Below are 18149 nucleotides of genomic sequence, written 5' to 3' on the forward strand. Positions count from 1 at the left end.
ATAGCTCCCTGTTTGTAAAACTCTGGGTTTCATTTGCTGATATTTTATATAGAATTTTTGTGTCTATGATTGTTGTGGGAATACTGTGCTCTTGCTTGGATTCATTCTAAGTTCTTGTCTAGATATAAGGGATAAATTCAAAGCAGACATAGTGCCAGAATGGGAACAGGATTCATTTAAAGGTATGGTGCACACTTAGAAGTGAATAGGAATAGCTTCAATTGGAGAATCATACCCCACCCCAGTTCAGTCACCCCTTTTACTGGGTAGGGAGGTGTTGCCCCAAGTGAATATACAAATGGAGTGGAGTTTGGACGGGGAACTATATACATCTCTGATAAGATTGCATGGTTTCTCCACAGGGGTTTCAGCAAACACATGATAGCCCAGCAAGGCAACGACTGAGCCACTAAAAAGCTTGGAGTTTTTAATGGCCCGGGCCTAACGCAGAGACTGCTTGAAACCTCTTATCTGCCTCCTTCCCCTTCTCCCGACTAAGTGCCTGTGTAGCCCACATTATGTTCATGGGGGGATTATTTATGTTATTATTATTATTATTATTATTATTATTATATAAGTTTTCAGGTCCTGATGCTAAGTATATGCTGGCTTCTTAAACTAAGAAGTAATATAGCATTTTTATATCATTTGAGATATTTTTGTGCATGATTGGCAATTTTTTTTCTTCCAACAGTGGTAATTATCAATGAAACTATTTGGGACTAGACTTATCTTTACTGAAGAAATTTTACAATAAAGATTTAGTCTCTATAATAAATTTAAGATAATGTAATTTTCCTGTTTCTTCTTGGATAAATTTTGATAGGTTGTGAAGTTGTTTTGTAGAGATTTCTCTTTTGTGAGAGGTATTTCTCATTGTATCTTATCAGGTAGTAGAAACCAATTTGTTCAATTCTTCATAATGTTCACTTTGATATCTTCACTGAGGTTATTCCTACTCAGTTTCTCCATTGTAAATTTAGAGTATTTTTTGAGAAAACCCTCTTTATATATGTAGCCTCTTCCTAGCAGTTCTTTCAATTTGTTCATATTTTTATTGATATTTTATATCAAAGTTTCCTGTTTTCACCAGAGTTACTATAGTTATTTATTTTGAAGCTGATATTGTTAGGGGGATTTGGTCTGAGGGAGCCCATTCCATCTGGATTTTGTATTCATTTTGACCTGTTTTCATCTTCATTGAACATTTCGTCCAATACAACAAGCTTTTCTAGCCTCATCTTACATTTTTTACCTGCCTTGAAATAAACCATTCGTCTAAGAAGTCTTTGTTCCTCTTAATGTAGAATTCATTTAGAAGTGGATCTGAGTACTGAATATGCTAACTGCTATTAATGTGGTGACAAATTTTCTCAGTGGACAAAACTAAGAAATTTATGTTAGGTTTGAATGTAAATATATACATATGTATATTATGTGTGCATCACACAAAACTAATCCAGTGCAACAGAATTTGTTCTGTTTTTTTTTTTTTTTTTTTTTCCATATATTTACCTCTTCCAGTAGCAAGTGGCCTGGTTATCACTAACTTTCCTACATCTGTTGTTAGGTTAACCTGCGTATACACCCTCTCCTGCTCCCTCTAAGCAGGCAGCCCATGTTAACAAAACAGTGAAGCTAGTTTCAGATTTTCATGGCGTCTCTTTACACCAGTTATATCTATACTGCTGCTTCTCCACTGTAGTGGGTTTGGAACGAGACAGAGGCCGCAGCTCTGTCTGGTGTGATCTGTGAGGCAGGATGCTGAGAGGCTGCTAGGGAAGGGGTCCACTCAGCAGAGATGGCATCCAGATGCCTAACACTGCTGCATTGAGAAGATTTCTGTATTGCCTCTGTCACATTATTTATATGTTACTTTAGCTTTATTTCAGTGGCAAATTACATAGTACTTTTTAAAAAGATTTATTTTATTTTTATTGCAAAATCAGTTATACAGAGAAGAGGAGAGAAAGAGAGGAAAATCTTCCATCCGATGATTTACTTGCCAAGTGACTGCAATGGCTGGTGCTGCTCCGATCTGAAGTCGAGCTCTTCCGGGTCTCCCTCGTGGGTGCAGGATCCCTAGGCTTTGGCCCGTCCTCAACTGCTTTCCCAGGCCACAAGCAGAGAACTGGATGGGAAGTGGGGCCACTGGGATTAGAACCAGCGCCCATATTGGATCCCGGCGCATTCAAGGTGAGGACTTTAGCTCCTGGGCCACAGTGCCAGGCCCTACGTAGTATTTTTAAAGAAGAGGGTGTTATTCAGTCATTTACTAAGTATATTATCTGGGAATGAATTTGGAAATAATAGAAAATCAAACTAAGTTTCACTTTGTTTAGAAGGAATTTATCTTGAGCATCAGGACTTGTGGATCTCCCTCGTTAGCGGCATTTGAGATACTTTTTTTCTGCTTCTCCATTCTTAACTTTGATGCTCATGCTTGTCACTTTATGGCCTTGAAGTGGCTATTGCAACTGTCATCAGAAGGAAGGGGCAGAGGACCTGCCAGTTACATCTCACTGCTTTTGTCAGTGAAATAAAAGTTTTCTTAGAAACCCCACTGTGAAATCTTCAGCTCAGATAGCCTGCTGCTTGGGATAGAGCAAGTATGGATGGGATTCAGCCAGCCTACCAGTTGTGCCAGCCACGCAATTACCTTCCATGCAACAGGGCTAAACCACACAGGCTTGTGGAGCCACCTGTCTCCTTGTTATTCTGGAATTCTGTAGGTGTTTTGGCTATTCCTTGCCATCCATTTCTGCTGGTCTAACTTCAGTTCTATTAATTCAATAACGCTTTGTTTATGTTTTATAAAATAAAGTTAGTATATTAAAATTACAAAGTAAGAACTTTAGTTTCTCTTTTCAAAATTAGGGCTTCTGATTAAATATTTAATCTTGTTCATGAAAATTGATGTTTTTCATTTGAATTAGTCATTGTGGAAATTTTTGAATGAAGTTTGTAGTTTTATGTAGGTGGGGTTTTTTTGAAGATTCATTCCATTTTTTTTGAAGATTTGTTTATTTTATTGGAAAGACAAATCAGATTTAGAGAGAAGGGGAGACAGAGATCCATCTGCTGGTTCACTCTCCAAGTGACCTCAGTGGCTAGCTGGAGCTGAGCTGATCCAAAGCCAGGAGCCAGAAGCCTCCTCCAGCTCTCCCTTGTGAGTACAGGGTCCCAAAGCTTTGACCCATCCTCGACTGTTTACCCAGGCAACAAGCAGGGAAGTGGAACAGCTGGGACACAAACCAGTATCCATATAGGATCCTAGTGGCTGCAAAGTGAAGATTTATCCACTGAGCCATCGTGCCAGATCCTTATTCCATTTTTATTTGAAAAGCAGAGCTACAAAGAAAAGGAGAGACAGAAAAAAGAGATCCTCCATCTGCTGTTTTATTCTTCTGAATGACCACAACAGCCAGAACTGAGCTGATCCGAAGCCTGGAGCCTCGAGCCTCCTCTGGCTCTCCCATGTGGGTTCAGAGGCCCAAGGACTTGATCCATCCTCTACTGCCTTCCCAGGTCATAATCAGTAAGCTGAATCAGAAGTGGAGGAGCCAGGACACGAACTCACATCCATATGGGTCCTAAGCACCATAGGCAAAGACTTATTAACCCACCATGCCGTGGCATTAGCTTCAAATGTTTCTGTCTTCAAAAAAAGCAATGAAATTATTGAATACTTGGATTGAACTCAGTAGCAATTATAACGTAAGTTACCCTCTTCAGAATCCTTTTTGGGAAATAAGATGCAGTCCATTAAAAGAAAAAAATATGAACAGTGTATAAATTTAATACCTCATAATTGCATTCAGAATTTATCCACATAGACTTAGATACTCATAAATTGGATACTATACTCTACACCCCTCATCTCCTTGTTCACAGAGTATTTACTCATAATCTTTGTTAAACTTTATTTTTTAATAATGATTACATGATTGATCATGGTGGGAAGGATCAAGGTTTAGGGAAAATTGGGTGAAGTCATTGCTTGCAGTTTTGCTGTTTCTTCTTGTTGTTTCTGGGGGAGGGGGAGAGACAAAGGGGGAAACCACTCATGATTTCTAAACATCCCACTACCCAGGGGTAAGGAACCCCCACCTCATATCAATCCAGATTCTTAATGTGCACATATTCCGAGGGTTGTGTCCAAGTGGTTAGGTTAGGATAATTATGAAATGCTGCTGTTTTCACTGATTCAAGAATGTCACCCTCGCAGTGTCTATTGGCTCCATTCACCAAGAATTTTTTCTGTCATCGTTTGTTTGTGGTGGTTGTCCAGTTTGTTCTGTTCTCCTCCTGCTAAAGCACCAAATGAGCTGCCATATTCCCATTTTACAACAGGGTCTGTGTCCACTGCTCCGCCTTTTTCATTAAGTAGGACATGTCCTTGCAGGCGGGTCCAAGTACCCAGGCCAGGCTTCCCAAGCATTGCCAGATTTCCCTCCCCTGGGGCTCATGAACCCAGTACTCCCTAGTAGGCGGGCCCCATGACCTAGGTCAGAAAACCCAAGCCTTGCCAGATTCTCCACCTCTGAGGCTCATAAGCCTGGCACTCACCTCACAGGTAAGCCCCAGAACCCAGGCCAGGTGACCTGAGCCCTGTCAAATCTCCCACCCCTGGGGTATTCATGATCTTTGGAATAGATCATGGAGATATGAAAAAAAAGTTCATTTAAGAGTGAAAGAAAATGGGTTTCACATTAACTGCTAGAGTTGGAGTTGCTTCATCTAAACCAATTGAGCTATTCCTCAGAAGGCACAGACTTGCAGCATGGCATCGGGAGGCCCATGTAATCGAAAAGAAACGGTCTGGCTTTTAATATTTACTGATGGATGGTGGATGATGGCCAGCTGAGATGAGTTCTAATTTGTACTGCTCCTCATTTTGGGATTCTGGATACAAGACAGGAGTGAAAAAACAGTTCTGCCACTGCTAAACTGAATGCCAACTTAAGTTCATCTTAGTAATTGTAAAGAGATATATTTGTTATGTTGCTTTACCTATCGTATTTTTATTGCTTTGCTTAGTGAAGCCACAGATCACAAAAAAAAGATGAAATGCCGGTGCTATAGAATTGGTTAGAAAGAAGACGGATAGATAAGCTTCCCTTTTTTGGGTGTACAGCGGCATCTCTCTTGGTATATGGCTAATCTTACTGTCTAGGGGGGAGAGAATACTGATATTCTGAGCTAGGGATGAAAAAAACTTGTCAAGAAATCAAATAGTTACATCACCACAGACACACACACAAAACCCAACACATTTTTAATCTAGTTTTTATAGTTACTTGTGATTATTGTAGACTACTGTACTTACTGCATGTTGAGGCTAATTGGAAACAGTGACCAGATTCTTAATTATTATCAGGAAACTGCATACAGAGAATGAGAAGAACACCCCCCTTGGATGAATTGCAGCCACCACCATATCATGATGACAGTGGTTCTCCCCATCTCTCATGCACACCCTCAGAAATCGGAGACAGTAAATGTGAATTTTCCCACTGCAGCAACAGTCCAAGACGTTCATACCACAAGTGTCCAAGTGAAGGAAGCACAGGTCACGAAGTAGAAAGTTTTCCCAATAAAGGATATGAAGAGGATGTTCCAAGTGACAGCACTGCAGTCCTGAGCCCTGAAGTAAGTAAAGAACACAGAGAGTGGAAAGGATAACAGTCCTGCACTTCTCTTGGTAAGAAGAGGAATTTTTATCACTGTTTTTGTCCCTTGGAGGCTTATGGTACTGGTTTTTGTTCTTAATCTCGATCTAGCAATAAGAGAGCTGTCCCAACTAGTCTTCCAGCTCTTCCCCCACCAAAGAAAGATGCAAAGCTAAGTGGGGCTTTAAAATAATAATAATAATAATAATAATAATAATAATAAAAAACATAATAATAATAAACATTCTAGATGGTATTCTTGAATTGTCTGCCTTTTTCTTTCATCTTAAGGTTACTTTTTTTTAAATCTTTTTTGAGTTATTATTTTTCATGATATAGTTTTATAGATATAGGGTTCCCCCCTCCATTCCTATTTTACTCTCCTGCCATTTTTCCCCCAAATTCTCATAGTGCTATAGTCCTTTAGTTATAGTAACAAGTTTAACTTTCTGCTGTTTAAATGTATCATGGCGTGTATGTAGGCAAAGGTAGTGAATCTAGTAACGTACTGTAAGGTATATTTAAATGCTTCACTGGAAGGCCTGTTCTTATTTGGGAGTAGAAACACATGTTGCAGTGTATGCTTGCTCCCTCGTATACTAGCCTCTGTTTGACATTTCATCTCTGAAAATGTATTTTTCTACCTGATGATCTATATCTATTACTTTCTACTTTGCATAAAGGCTGTCTTATATCAGAGAGAACATATGATATTTGTTCTTTGAGACTGGCTTATTTCACTAAGCTTTTTGGTTTGCAGTTGGAATTTCATTCTTATTTATGGGTGAATAGTCTTCCATAGAGTAGATACACCACAGTGTCTTTATCCATCTGTTGATGGGCATCAGGGTCGTTTCCATGTCTTCACTGAAGTTACTTTTTTACTGTAGTGAATTTTTGCTCTTGGAAGTTTCCTCATTAATGTTTTACAAGTCTTTGAAAGTAATTTTACTACTTTTTTGTATCATAGGATATGAAAGCAGTAAATGGTCAATTTAACTAATGAAAATTGGATTAATTATATCATGCATTCCGAGTGGTTAGTTTTAAGTTCCTTTTTGGGGGTGCAAATGGCATCAAGATGAGTTGTTTTTCAGTTTCTAAATATTACCATGTTCTACCGAGGATTTGCTTCATTTCTCTGACAGAGACAATAAAGGTGACCTACAGACTTCCCTAAGGTGTATTGATTTTTAGGATTTAGTTTCCTTTGATATTTTAGATTGTAAATTTCTACAACTTTTATTCCAAGTAATGATAAGTTCTTTCTAGATGAATTTCCCAAGTAAATATTACACATGGTTTCCTAATACACAGAACGATTAAGCTGTCAATAGGATTTCCTTAATTTTAGGTTTTTTGTTATGTAATTTTAAAAAACATTTCATGGTATTACTGGAATTCTATTTCTCACCTTATGGTATCTGAACTAAAGAAAAGACTACACTAATATTTTAATATAAATGTCTGTATTTTATGATTTTTCACAAAACTGTTTCTCAGTGTTCTATCAGATATTTTATAGTTTTTATAGTTTTACAAACTGTTTTTTAAATTTTTTTGAAGATTTGTTTAGTTTACTTGAAAGACTTCTATGAGAGAGAGGAGGAGACATAAGAGAGAACTCTTCTCTCTGTTGGTTCACTCCCCCAGATGGTTCCAGTGGCTGGAGCCGGGCAAATCCAGTTAGGAGCCAGGAGCTTCTTCTGTGTCTCCCACACAAGTTCAGGGTTCCAAGACCTCGTGCCATCCTCCGCTACTTTCCCATGTCATTAGCAGGGAGCTGGATTGGGAGTGAAGCAGCCAGGACTCAAATCAGTGCCTTTATGGGATGATGGCATTGCAGCTGGAGGTTTTGGATGCTATGCAACTGCACCAGCCTCTGTTTAGATAGCCAACAAGTTAACAGTGAAACCTGGGTTGTAGGATTAACAACTGTTAATAATAGCTTACTTAATACCAGCAGCAACTTACTTAGGAAGCTTTTTTTTTCAGCTTTACAAATCAAAATATACAGACTCAGGGAGTTACGCACTTTGCCCAAGTACATGAAACTCTCAAGTAATGGCACTGTAATTCAAACCAAGGTCTGTCTAACTGAAAAAAACAAAAAACAAAATAAACAAAAAAACTAATAGTAATTTGTAGCAGCTATATTAAGTTGCTCTTCTTCATCTTGATTACATCGTTACAGAGGTAAACTCCAAGTATACACCAGGCAAACCATCCCAGAGGATTCGCAGACCAAATTAGGGTGTTCAAATTGTGTGTGTGCAAGTCTATTTCAAATACAAAGACAGACATTATAGGAATGAGATGAGGTAGGTTAACACCCTTACCATAGTACGTCAAAGTGTACAGGTGGCTGAACTATGCTTTCTAAGTCATGGTTTACCCAGTGCCTGCATATCCTGTTCCCTAGTCTATTTACAATATCATCAGGACAACAATGAGATTTGAATACACATGTGTGTGTCTTATGGGAGAGACATAGTGGAAAACATACCAGGTTACCCCTGAAACTTACCAGTTAAGTCAGCTGAACTGCTCTAACTTGTGATCATCAGTTCTTAACAGAACGAAAGAATGGTAAGGCAGTCATCACAGATTCATCGTGATCATGGCTTGGGCCTTCTGATTCTTTCTCTAGGCACCATCCATTTACTCCATTGTATTTCCTGCTTAGCCTGTTTTTGCCATGTCCTACAGGTTAACTTTGTGATTAGCATTTAATATATCTTACACATTTACTTCTGTCTCACAAGTCACATATTCACTATCTATAGTTCACACATCCGGTAAGTTTCTGTAGAATAAAGAATTCTTCCTACCTTAAAAAAAATAAGGCTTGGCATGTAGTAGGTGCAGTTGTTAAGGCAAAGAAGATGCTCACCTTAAAAACACAGAACTTGCTTTCTCTTTCCTTTAACATCAGTCCAGTGTGAGTAGATGGCTTTACAGCATATTTCAGGGGAAATGTTTTTCTCTTTCATTACTCTGCTGTTTCCAGTCCATGTGGTTCAAACTGAAATGCTTACAGGAAAAGTGGCACAAAAGATAGTAGGGAGCATGTGATTTTAGTGTGAACCTGATGTGGATGTCTCACACATAACTCCTGTTTGATGCCTTTGGCCAAAGTCAGTCACTTGGGCACAGCCAGAATGGGGCTTCAGATGGACAGGTCCCTGTGGGCACTATGTTGCCCACTTAATCCTCACAGAATTTTTCCAAGTAGATGAAAGGAGGGAAAACTCAGGGTCAGTAGTAACAATGCTATAGGGGGTGTTAAATAGAAAATTATGAAATTGGCCCTCATTTTAAAATGGAAATCACCGGATATCAGAGTGTTTGAAGGGAAAAAAATAGTGTGATTTAAAGTTCAGAAGTCTAGATTTGGGTCTGTCAATAACTAACCGATTTTCCCAGATAGTTAAACTTACAGGAATTGAGACAATTAGAAAACAGGTAAAAAAATGTCTTTTAATTATGTAGTTAGTATATATGGTTTCAGTCTTTCTTGAACCTTTTTTCCCCTCTATTTTATTTTTACTTTTATGGTATAATTCCATAGGCTCTGGGATTTCCTCTACCCCCACCACATAGTCCTTCTCCCCAACTTATTTCTCCCATACTATTACAATAGTATAGTAGCACTTCATATGCAATCATAAGTCCCTCAGTCTTTATTTAAGTGTGTCGTGACATTGCTGGTACAGACAATGGCAGACAGTCCAGCGTCCTACTTTCAAGGTATATCCAAGTTTCATTGAGACTCCATCTTTGATTTGGAAGTAGAGATGCATACTGCATTGTATCTTCACAACTGGATATTGAACTTTTTAACTGCACATTATGCTGTTTTCAGTAATTATTATTAGAAATAATATATTACCTTTAATTCTGATTTTAAAGGAAATATGTTCTGTATTAAAAAGAAAGGTTATGTGGCTGCAAGTATTTTGAGACATTTGTATTTTGACTTTGATATTTTACATTTGCATTGATTTTTAAACCTATATATGTTTACTATCTATTCGATGTGTGGTTATTGTAGAACAAGCCCTGGAAATGGAAGCATGTTTGTCAATAGCACTATACTTTATTTTTGTTCTTTTTTTTCTCTAGCCTCATATTAAACTGTCAGTTGTATTTTTTTAACGTTGAAGGTAAAGTTTGCATATTAAAGTATGAATTTTAAATTCTTATTATTAAAAACATTTATCCAAGTTTCTCAAAAATTTGTAGTGGCACGTATTAAATTTCCAGTTAGTCTTTATTATAAGTTTCTTAGCTTAGCCTAACACTTATGTACATAGTACTCTGCTTCCACAGAGTAGCTTTTGATTGTAATTGATTGTTTATTATTTTCTTTGTGGCAGCAGATGAAAATTGTTTTCACATCTTCTGATGAAATATCATGTATTTATTTACATGCTATTTTAAATAATGGGGTTAAAAACTGAAACATTTCAATTTGCTTTTCTTAGGATCTGTCAGCTCAAGGATCGTCTTCACAGCTTCCTAAGCCTTTCGATCCTGAGCCAGAAGCTAAATATGGCACACTGGATGTGACTTTTGACTATGACTCACAAGAACAGAAGCTTCTGGTAACAGTGACAGCTGTCACAGACATCCCAACATATAACAGGACAGGTGGCAACTCATGGCAAGTACACCTTGTTCTTCTACCTATAAAGAAACAGAGAGCGAAAACCAGCATCCAGAGAGGACCATGCCCTGTCTTCACAGAAACATTCAAATTTAATCATGTTGAATCAGAGATGATTGGAAATTATGCAGTTCGGTTTAGACTGTATGGTGTACATCGCATGAAAAAAGAAAAGATTGTGGGGGAAAAGATTTTTTATTTAACAAAATTGAATCTTCAAGGGAAAATGTCACTACCTGTGATATTGGAACCTTCTTACAATCATTCTGTGAGTATCGCATAGAAGGCCTGCATACAGTTTATATTCATGGTATATGAAATACACAATTTTAAAAGCCTATAATCTACCCAACAACTTTTTCATTCTATTTTTTATTTACTAATAACACCTTTGCAAATATTTCTAAGCCCTGAGCAGGTAGGTATATTGTTTTTATGTTTATAAAAGTTGCCCTTGAATATAATGCTTTATGAATGCATTATTTTATCCTTTGCAGTGTTCTAGCCCAAGATCTAACATGTTGCTTTTTTGTTGAATGCTTGTAAAAGATGGATTATGACATCATCTGAACTTCATATAGAATTTACTGGCTTCCTTCCAGGCTAACACTCTAGGTGATATATTAAGAATGATCTAGTCCTGTTTTACTTGCTTTCCAGAAATTAGTTGTTGTTAACAGAATGTGTACTGTTCTTCGGTCCTAATTGGTTCTTGTCCTAGAAATGCTAAAAAAAAAAAAGTTTGGTCATACTTTCCACTTTTAAAAAATGAGATTCTAAAGTATTCCTGGTAAAATAATATTTAGAGACAATTTTCTCTTTTCTCCAGGCTATAATCACATTGAACTGTCTCATTTTCTATACGTTCAGCAGATTCTCACAATGTGCTTCCAATCATGAGAGAAGTGTCTGCAGTGTTTTTTAAACCAGGGGAATACTTTAAGCCACATAGTTATATTTTGAGAAAAATCTATGATTGAGCAATAAGTATAAATTATGATATGCTTAATTTCTCTTGATCATTTTGAATAAAAGCATTTTAATGTAAGCATACCTATTTTTAAATACATTTTATCTCAAAACAGATATCCTATTTTATAGCTTTTTAGAATCGTTTTAGCTGTGTAAGCATAAGCCAGTGGTTAGGAGCCCATTGCCTTAATACCAGGCAGCAGTTGATCTCGCAGGACCTTCATTCATTCGTGATTCAATCAACCATTTTGGCTTGATTTCAGCGCCTTTAAAAACAGGGAGTTGATTGTAAGTATAATATACCCTTATAAGATTTCATCTTTGCTGGAAGAATTGATCACATAAATTTTCAGAATTACCATTTTGTTGAAAATGCTTTTTAAAAATAGTATCAGCAGTTATTAGAGGAGAGGTCAGAAAAGAACCTGCAGACATTATTTCAGGGGAAAGAGAACAAATCTTTATAAAATTGAATATTCTTCAAGAATTGATATTCTTTCATATTTGCCTTGCTTGATCACTACTTGTTCTGTGCAAAAAATACCCTAATATTGAATAACTGATTTTACTTAGAAGATAAAATAGGGTATCATCAGGAGGAGTATATTTTGTCTATTTCAAATTATGTTTCCCAACTCTATATTAATTATATTCGTTTCACAAAGAAAAATAAAATCATAGAAAATAATGTGCTTTTATCTCTGGGCAAACTAAATAATTTGTATATTCACCCAAATAGCACATGTTAGCTCTGGTCATCATTGTTTCTGCAATCTGTTTTTACCATCCAACAAGAATGATGAATTTCTGAGTAATATTCACTAAAGAAATATGTGCTAGATGAGTGGCTTTTAAAGTATAATGTTTAAATGTGAATAGCATTATCTGCCCTTAGAAGAAGTTTGTCCTCTGTTGACAGACTCTTCAGACTTCTAATTGTTCCTCTCTTACTTTCCTTCAGTCTTTGCCTTTTTACATTCTCAATATTTGTTTTCAGCTTTACTGTCAAAAATATCTTGACATGCCACAGGAGGCTTATGCTCAGCATTGTATCTATCAGTTTTCAAAAGAATTTATGCCAGTAGATCATTTGTGTGTATCATATATACTATAATGATAATGTTCTCTTTGCTTAAGTTTTAATATTAAGTTTATGCAGAAATCTTGAGATTATAGTTTACCTGGGTGGATTTTGCTCTGCATTTCTAGGATGTAATAGTATTTGTGAAGACATACACTCATAATTATTTATTTACATTGCTAGTTTCTTTTTTTTTTAAAAGATTTTATTATTTATTTATTGGAAAGTCAGATATACAGAGAGGAGGAGAGACAGAGAGGAAGATCTTCCGTCCGATGATTCACTTCCCAAGTGAGCGTAACGGCCAATGCTATGCTGTTCCGAAGCCAGGATCCAGGAACTTCTTCTGGGTATCCCACATGGGTGCAGGGTCCCAAAGCTTTGGGCCGTCCTCAACTGCTTTCCCAGGCCACAAGCAGGGAGCTGGATGGGAAGCAGGGCTGCTGGGATTAGAACCAGCACCCATATGGGATCCAGGCGCATTCAAGGCAAGGACTTTAGCCACTAGGCCACGCCGCTCGGCCCTTACTTTGCTAGTTTCTTAATAATTGCTTGCTGAAAATCATAACAGGCCACTTAGATTATGTAGTTCCTGAGTGAAAGTGTGGTGATTGCCCTGTCTCTGGTTCACAATTGTATATTGGGTGTTTGTGTGACAATTTAGCTTTTTAACTTTTGGATCTTCAGATTTTGAGAATGACATTTGTCCTTTACATAGAGACTTAATGTAGTATTTACACTAATGTAAAGACTAGGATTTATACCCAAAGATCCTTGACTTTGATCTCAAAGAACTAAACAGCATTTGGGATTTGTTTTCTTTAGAGAATGATGACAGGGCTCTACATGTGGGTGAATGAGGGTCTGAGTGTTTGGTATCCAGAAGGAACAAGTGTTAGCGCTATTTCTTACTGTGCACACATATTCTATTATCCCTCTCTGTGGAACACACAGACTTTAGTAGCCTTTTAAGCTCAGATGTGGTCACAATGACTTACTTTTATCCTCCTCTGATGTGCCTGGAAATGTGTGTGTGAAAATGGGGGTTCTTCAAGCTTTGAAGGAGCCTCCCTTGCCAACCTGAAAGAGATTTGCTGTGTAAGCAAGAAGGCACTAATTGTGTTATTACACTGCTCAGAATGTGCAGGCATTTGTTCCCAAAGCAAAATCTGGCCTCACAGATACAAGGTTTGCTCCTCTGACTAAGGAATGTGTGTGAACCTCAGTGGCAGAGAAACCAAACAGAAGCTGACTAATAACATTCTTCTGAGAAAAGCTGAGGTTATTTATACAGATTGGATCTCTGGGAAGCAGGGGGAGTTGAGTGTGCCAGATGCTTATTAGAAATGTTGTTGCTATCAGTGTTTGTGGAGTAGAGGAGCAACATGTTAAGGGAGAAGGTTGTATGCTAGATGAGAAAAGGGGTCAGGCAGTAGAGTGACAGCCTTTGCCAGTCCTGTGCAGGGCTTTGGAACTAACATCGTGCTTCCAGGTTGTCGCCAGTTGGCTGATACCTGCATCAGTCAGACAGTGGTTGCACATTGCCCGTGAAAACATATAACCTTGGCTGAAGCAACCTTGAATATTATATTAAATATTAGTATATATGATGTGTTATATATAATGTTTAATAAATATTTATATATTATATATAATATGTTATATATAATGATTTATATATCTATGTATGTATGTATGTGTGTGTGTATATATGTGTGTGTGTGTGTGTCTCTCTCTATATATATGTGTGTGTGTGTGTGTGTGTGTGTGTGTGTGTGTGTGTGTGTGTAGCAGATTCAGAGGAGAGTCGGAGAGAGAGATCTTCTAGCCTCTGATTCACTGTTCTAAAGACTGGTTTTATTCACTACACCACAATGCACCCCATAATTCTTTTCCTTTTTGTTTTTAAAAATGTGTTTATTTTTATTGGAAAGGCAGATTTACATGGAGAAGAAGAGACAGAGAGAAAGATCTGTCCACTAGTTCATTCCCCAAGTGACCACAACAACTGGAGCTGAGCCGATCCGAAGCCAGGAAGCAGAAGCTTTTTCCGTGTTTTCCACATGGATACAGGGACTCAAGGCTTTGGGCCATCCTCTACTGCTTACCCAGGCCACAAGCAGGGAGCTGGATGGGAAGTGGAGCAGCTGGGACATGAACTGGTGCCCTTGGGATCCTGGTGCTTGCAAAGCAAGGATTTAGCTACTGAGCCAAACCTCCTAGTCATAACTTTTCCTTTATTTAACTTAGAGGAGGATTATTTAGAAAATAATCTCCTTGTATGGAAGAAATATTTATGTAAAAACTCAGCTATTTGTTGTACTTAATTTCCAAAAGAAATACTGAATGGGGGCTGCATTTTCCTTCCACTAATAGCCAGGACAACCAAGGTTGGGCCAGACTGAAGCCAGCAGCCAGGAATTCCATCTAAGCCTCATATGTTTAGGCCATCTTCCACTCCTTCCTAGGTGCATTAGCAAGGAAGCAGATCAAAAGCAGTGTCCAGTATTCAAGTCAGCATTGAAATGGGGATATGCTCTGTCACAAGCTGCATCTTAACTTGCTTCACTGCAACACCAGCCTCTAACCATTATTTTTAAGATATTCCTTTAGAGAGGATCTAAATTACGACATTCTGAGTATGCCCTCTTCATTATTACCAAGAGCTATGAATATTTTCCTTTAAAGAAGCACTTCTGGGGCTGGTGTTGTGGCATAGTAGTTTACTCAATCACTTGAAATACCAGCATCCCATATCCTAGGGACATTGTAAGTCTTGGCTGTTCAACTTAAGATCTAACTCTATGGATCTTAATGTGTCTGAGAAAGCTGTGGACAATGAGCCAAATTCTTGGGCCCCTCGCACTCATATGGAATACCTGGATACAATCTAGGCTCATTGCTTTACCTGGCCCATCCATCTGGGAGTGAATCAGGAGGCCAAGGATCCTCTCTCTTCCCCTGTCATTCTACTTTTGAGGTATAGAAATATATCTTTTAAATTTATATGTCTTAAAATCAAACAACTATATGAATTTATATATATTTTTAAAGACTAAATGCAGCTTTAGAACAAGAAAATGTAATCTTAAAAATTAAAATGGAAGGAAATTGTTTAGTAGATTTCCAATTCATAATCACACCTGGGCTATGGACTCTGTAGGGAGTTTGCAGGAGCCAGAAAAATGTTTGAAAGTTATTTTGCTTTTATTTGCTTTTGTTTGGCACAGAAAAGCCAGTTAATAAATACCCTGTTGCTGATTTTAAGCAGACGGATTTCAGTGTCCATTATTGGAAAAGAATGTGATAACACCCTTGCCATGCATCCTTAGTCAATACCAAGAGTCCTGTCAGTGCAAAATGTTGAATGTGCAAAGATGCTTTAGTAGAAAGGATCATTTTTATAGTATATATATCAGCAGAGGGGCTGAAAATAAAACTCACAGTTCTAATGTTTTGCAAGATCATGATCACTAAATTAGAAAATATATGTGAAAGCTGTAATATAATAATATAAGAACGGTTCTTATTATAATTTGAATAATTTTATCTTTCTGGTTCAAAGTCATCTCATCAGCAATGATTATTTTTCTTATATCTCTTATATTGGGAATTGTTTGTATAGATTGTGTCTTTACCATTTTGCTGTGTTTTTTTATAGCCAATCACTTCGGGGCAATGGATTAATACAATAATACCAAATTGTTTTTTTTCTAGACAAAAGCTATTGTAGAAACTGAGGGCTTAATGCACATGATTTTGATATGCAAATATTTTAGAATAAATTTTGTATAATAAAATTAAATATGTATATCTTACCCTTTTAAGGGAGTTCGATGCTGCTATATTTATGGAAAACAACATCTTTAGAAGTATGTTTTTCATGTTAGTTGTCTTATGTTGAAGAGTATGTTTCTCCCTATAATGGAAGTAAACCTTGTCCTTTCAGCTGTGTTCCAGTTACAAACATTTGTGCCAGCTGTTTGTTCTTCATTACAGATGTACTAATCATCCATATAGCACAGGTCTATAGTTTTATTGCCAACAATTTTTTGGTTTTCAAGATCAAGTTTATGTCTGCTTTTAGGAGATTTGGTCATAGGTTAGAGGTTGGGAATATAATGGATCTGTAGCCCTTGGATTCACATCTTGGGTCCCCACTCCATGCTTAGTGTGTGTCCTTGGTTGAATACTTAACGTCTCAGTGCCTTGCTTTCTTTATTTATAAATAGGTATAATGATATTTGCTTCATAGAATTTTGTGAGTACTTAGAGTGTCATAGGGCACAAAGTAACTCTTGCTGTTATTTGGTCTTATTCATGTATTAGTGAAGATAATGTAATTTTGTGATAATCACAATTTAGTGGTAGTCTATAAGTAAAAATTCTTGCATTTCTAATTAGATTTCATAATGAAATACATCTATTCATGGTTTGTGAGGTGAAAGTGAGGTAGAAACTTATTTCTTACTGCTCCAGGCAAGCAAGTTCAAGGAGAGATGTCTTCACCCTCCAGCAACGTTCTAATAGCTAGTTTTCAGCTTCCTGAATGCTAAGAGGTAATTGCTGTGGCAGCCAAGATTTCCTGATTCCCTGATTAAGTGAAGATAGTGTAATTTTTAACTCACATCTCCCCATATTCTTGGTAAGCATAGTAGCTCTTTTGGCAGCTAGGTATTTCAGTATTTAGGAGTCATTCTCATAGAACCAGCCTAGGTGCTGCTTCTCCAATTCTTCCAACAATTTTGGAAGCCTCTAATTTGCTAAATTAAATCTGTCTTTCTAAAATATACCAGTGGTCTCAGCACAAATGGCTCAGTAGCTAATCCTCATCTTGAGCTTGCTGAGATCCCATATGGGTATCTGTTCGAGTACCCACTTTGCTTCCCATCTGGCTCCCAGCTTGTGGCCTGGGAAAGCAATAGAGGATGGGCCAGGGCCTTGAGACCCTGCACTCATGTGAGAGACCCAGAAAAAGTTCCTGGCTTCTGGCTTTGGATTGACTCAGCTCTGACCATTGCGACCACTTAGGGAGTGAAAAGTGAATGAAAGATCTTTCTCTTCTTTTGTGTGTAAATCTGTGTAAATCTGCCTTTCCAATAAAAATAAATCTGTAAAAAAATTTTTAATAAATGAAGTGCACCAAGTGATTTGTTTACATTACTAAACCCTGATGGACACTGTTCACAGTTTAAAGTCTTAGTGTTAACATTAGAATTGGGTCTGAGATTTTTTTTTTAGATTTGAAAATTTGTATCTAGGTAGTCCAAGCCCTAAATTCCTGGCGTTGACTGTAATTTGTGTTAATTTATTAACAATACTAAAATCTCGTAACTGAGATATAATTTAACAGTTTGCTGAATTTGTTATATATATATATATATATATACAGAAGGAGAGGCATTTGATGCTGCTGTATTCCTTAGTGAATGTGATGATCAAAGCACGGATTTGGATATTTCAAATGGGAAAGATGACAAAGTGTGTTTCATAGGCCAGACTTCATGTAATGAATGTGTTATGTTCTTAAATTCATTCATAGGTCAAAAGTTCATTTGTAATACAGTGCCTGCAAGTTTTAACTAAGGTTAGATACTAAAAAAGCACTAAGGATTCTAGGGGAACTCATGTCCCACTTAAACACTGAAGACATTTCACATGCATGGCAGTGGCTCTGCGCAATCTGGAAATGGGGATTGTCGGGAGTTGAGTTGCTGGGAAGTCTGCTGAGGGATTCGGCAGAGCATGTAGTAGT

At 37.4% G+C, this 18149-nt stretch overlaps 1 protein-coding gene across 2 annotated transcripts in view; it reads left to right on the forward strand.

Moving 5' to 3' along the window:
- Positions 1-18149, forward strand: part of SYT14 (synaptotagmin 14) — a 162040-nt gene that overhangs the window by 109602 nt on the left and 34289 nt on the right. For both annotated transcript variants that reach the window (XM_040985293.1, XM_040985292.1), the window contains exons 5-6: positions 5381-5652; positions 10160-10609. In XM_040985293.1, coding sequence (XP_040841227.1) covers positions 5381-5652; positions 10160-10609 — 722 coding nt within the window. The remainder of the gene's footprint in view (positions 1-5380; positions 5653-10159; positions 10610-18149) is intronic.

The sequence above is a fragment of the Ochotona curzoniae genome, unplaced genomic scaffold (genome assembly GCF_017591425.1).
Source record: "Ochotona curzoniae isolate NIBS_2020 unplaced genomic scaffold, NIBS_Ocur_1.0 contig_430, whole genome shotgun sequence".
Taxonomy (NCBI): Eukaryota; Metazoa; Chordata; class Mammalia; order Lagomorpha; family Ochotonidae; genus Ochotona; species Ochotona curzoniae.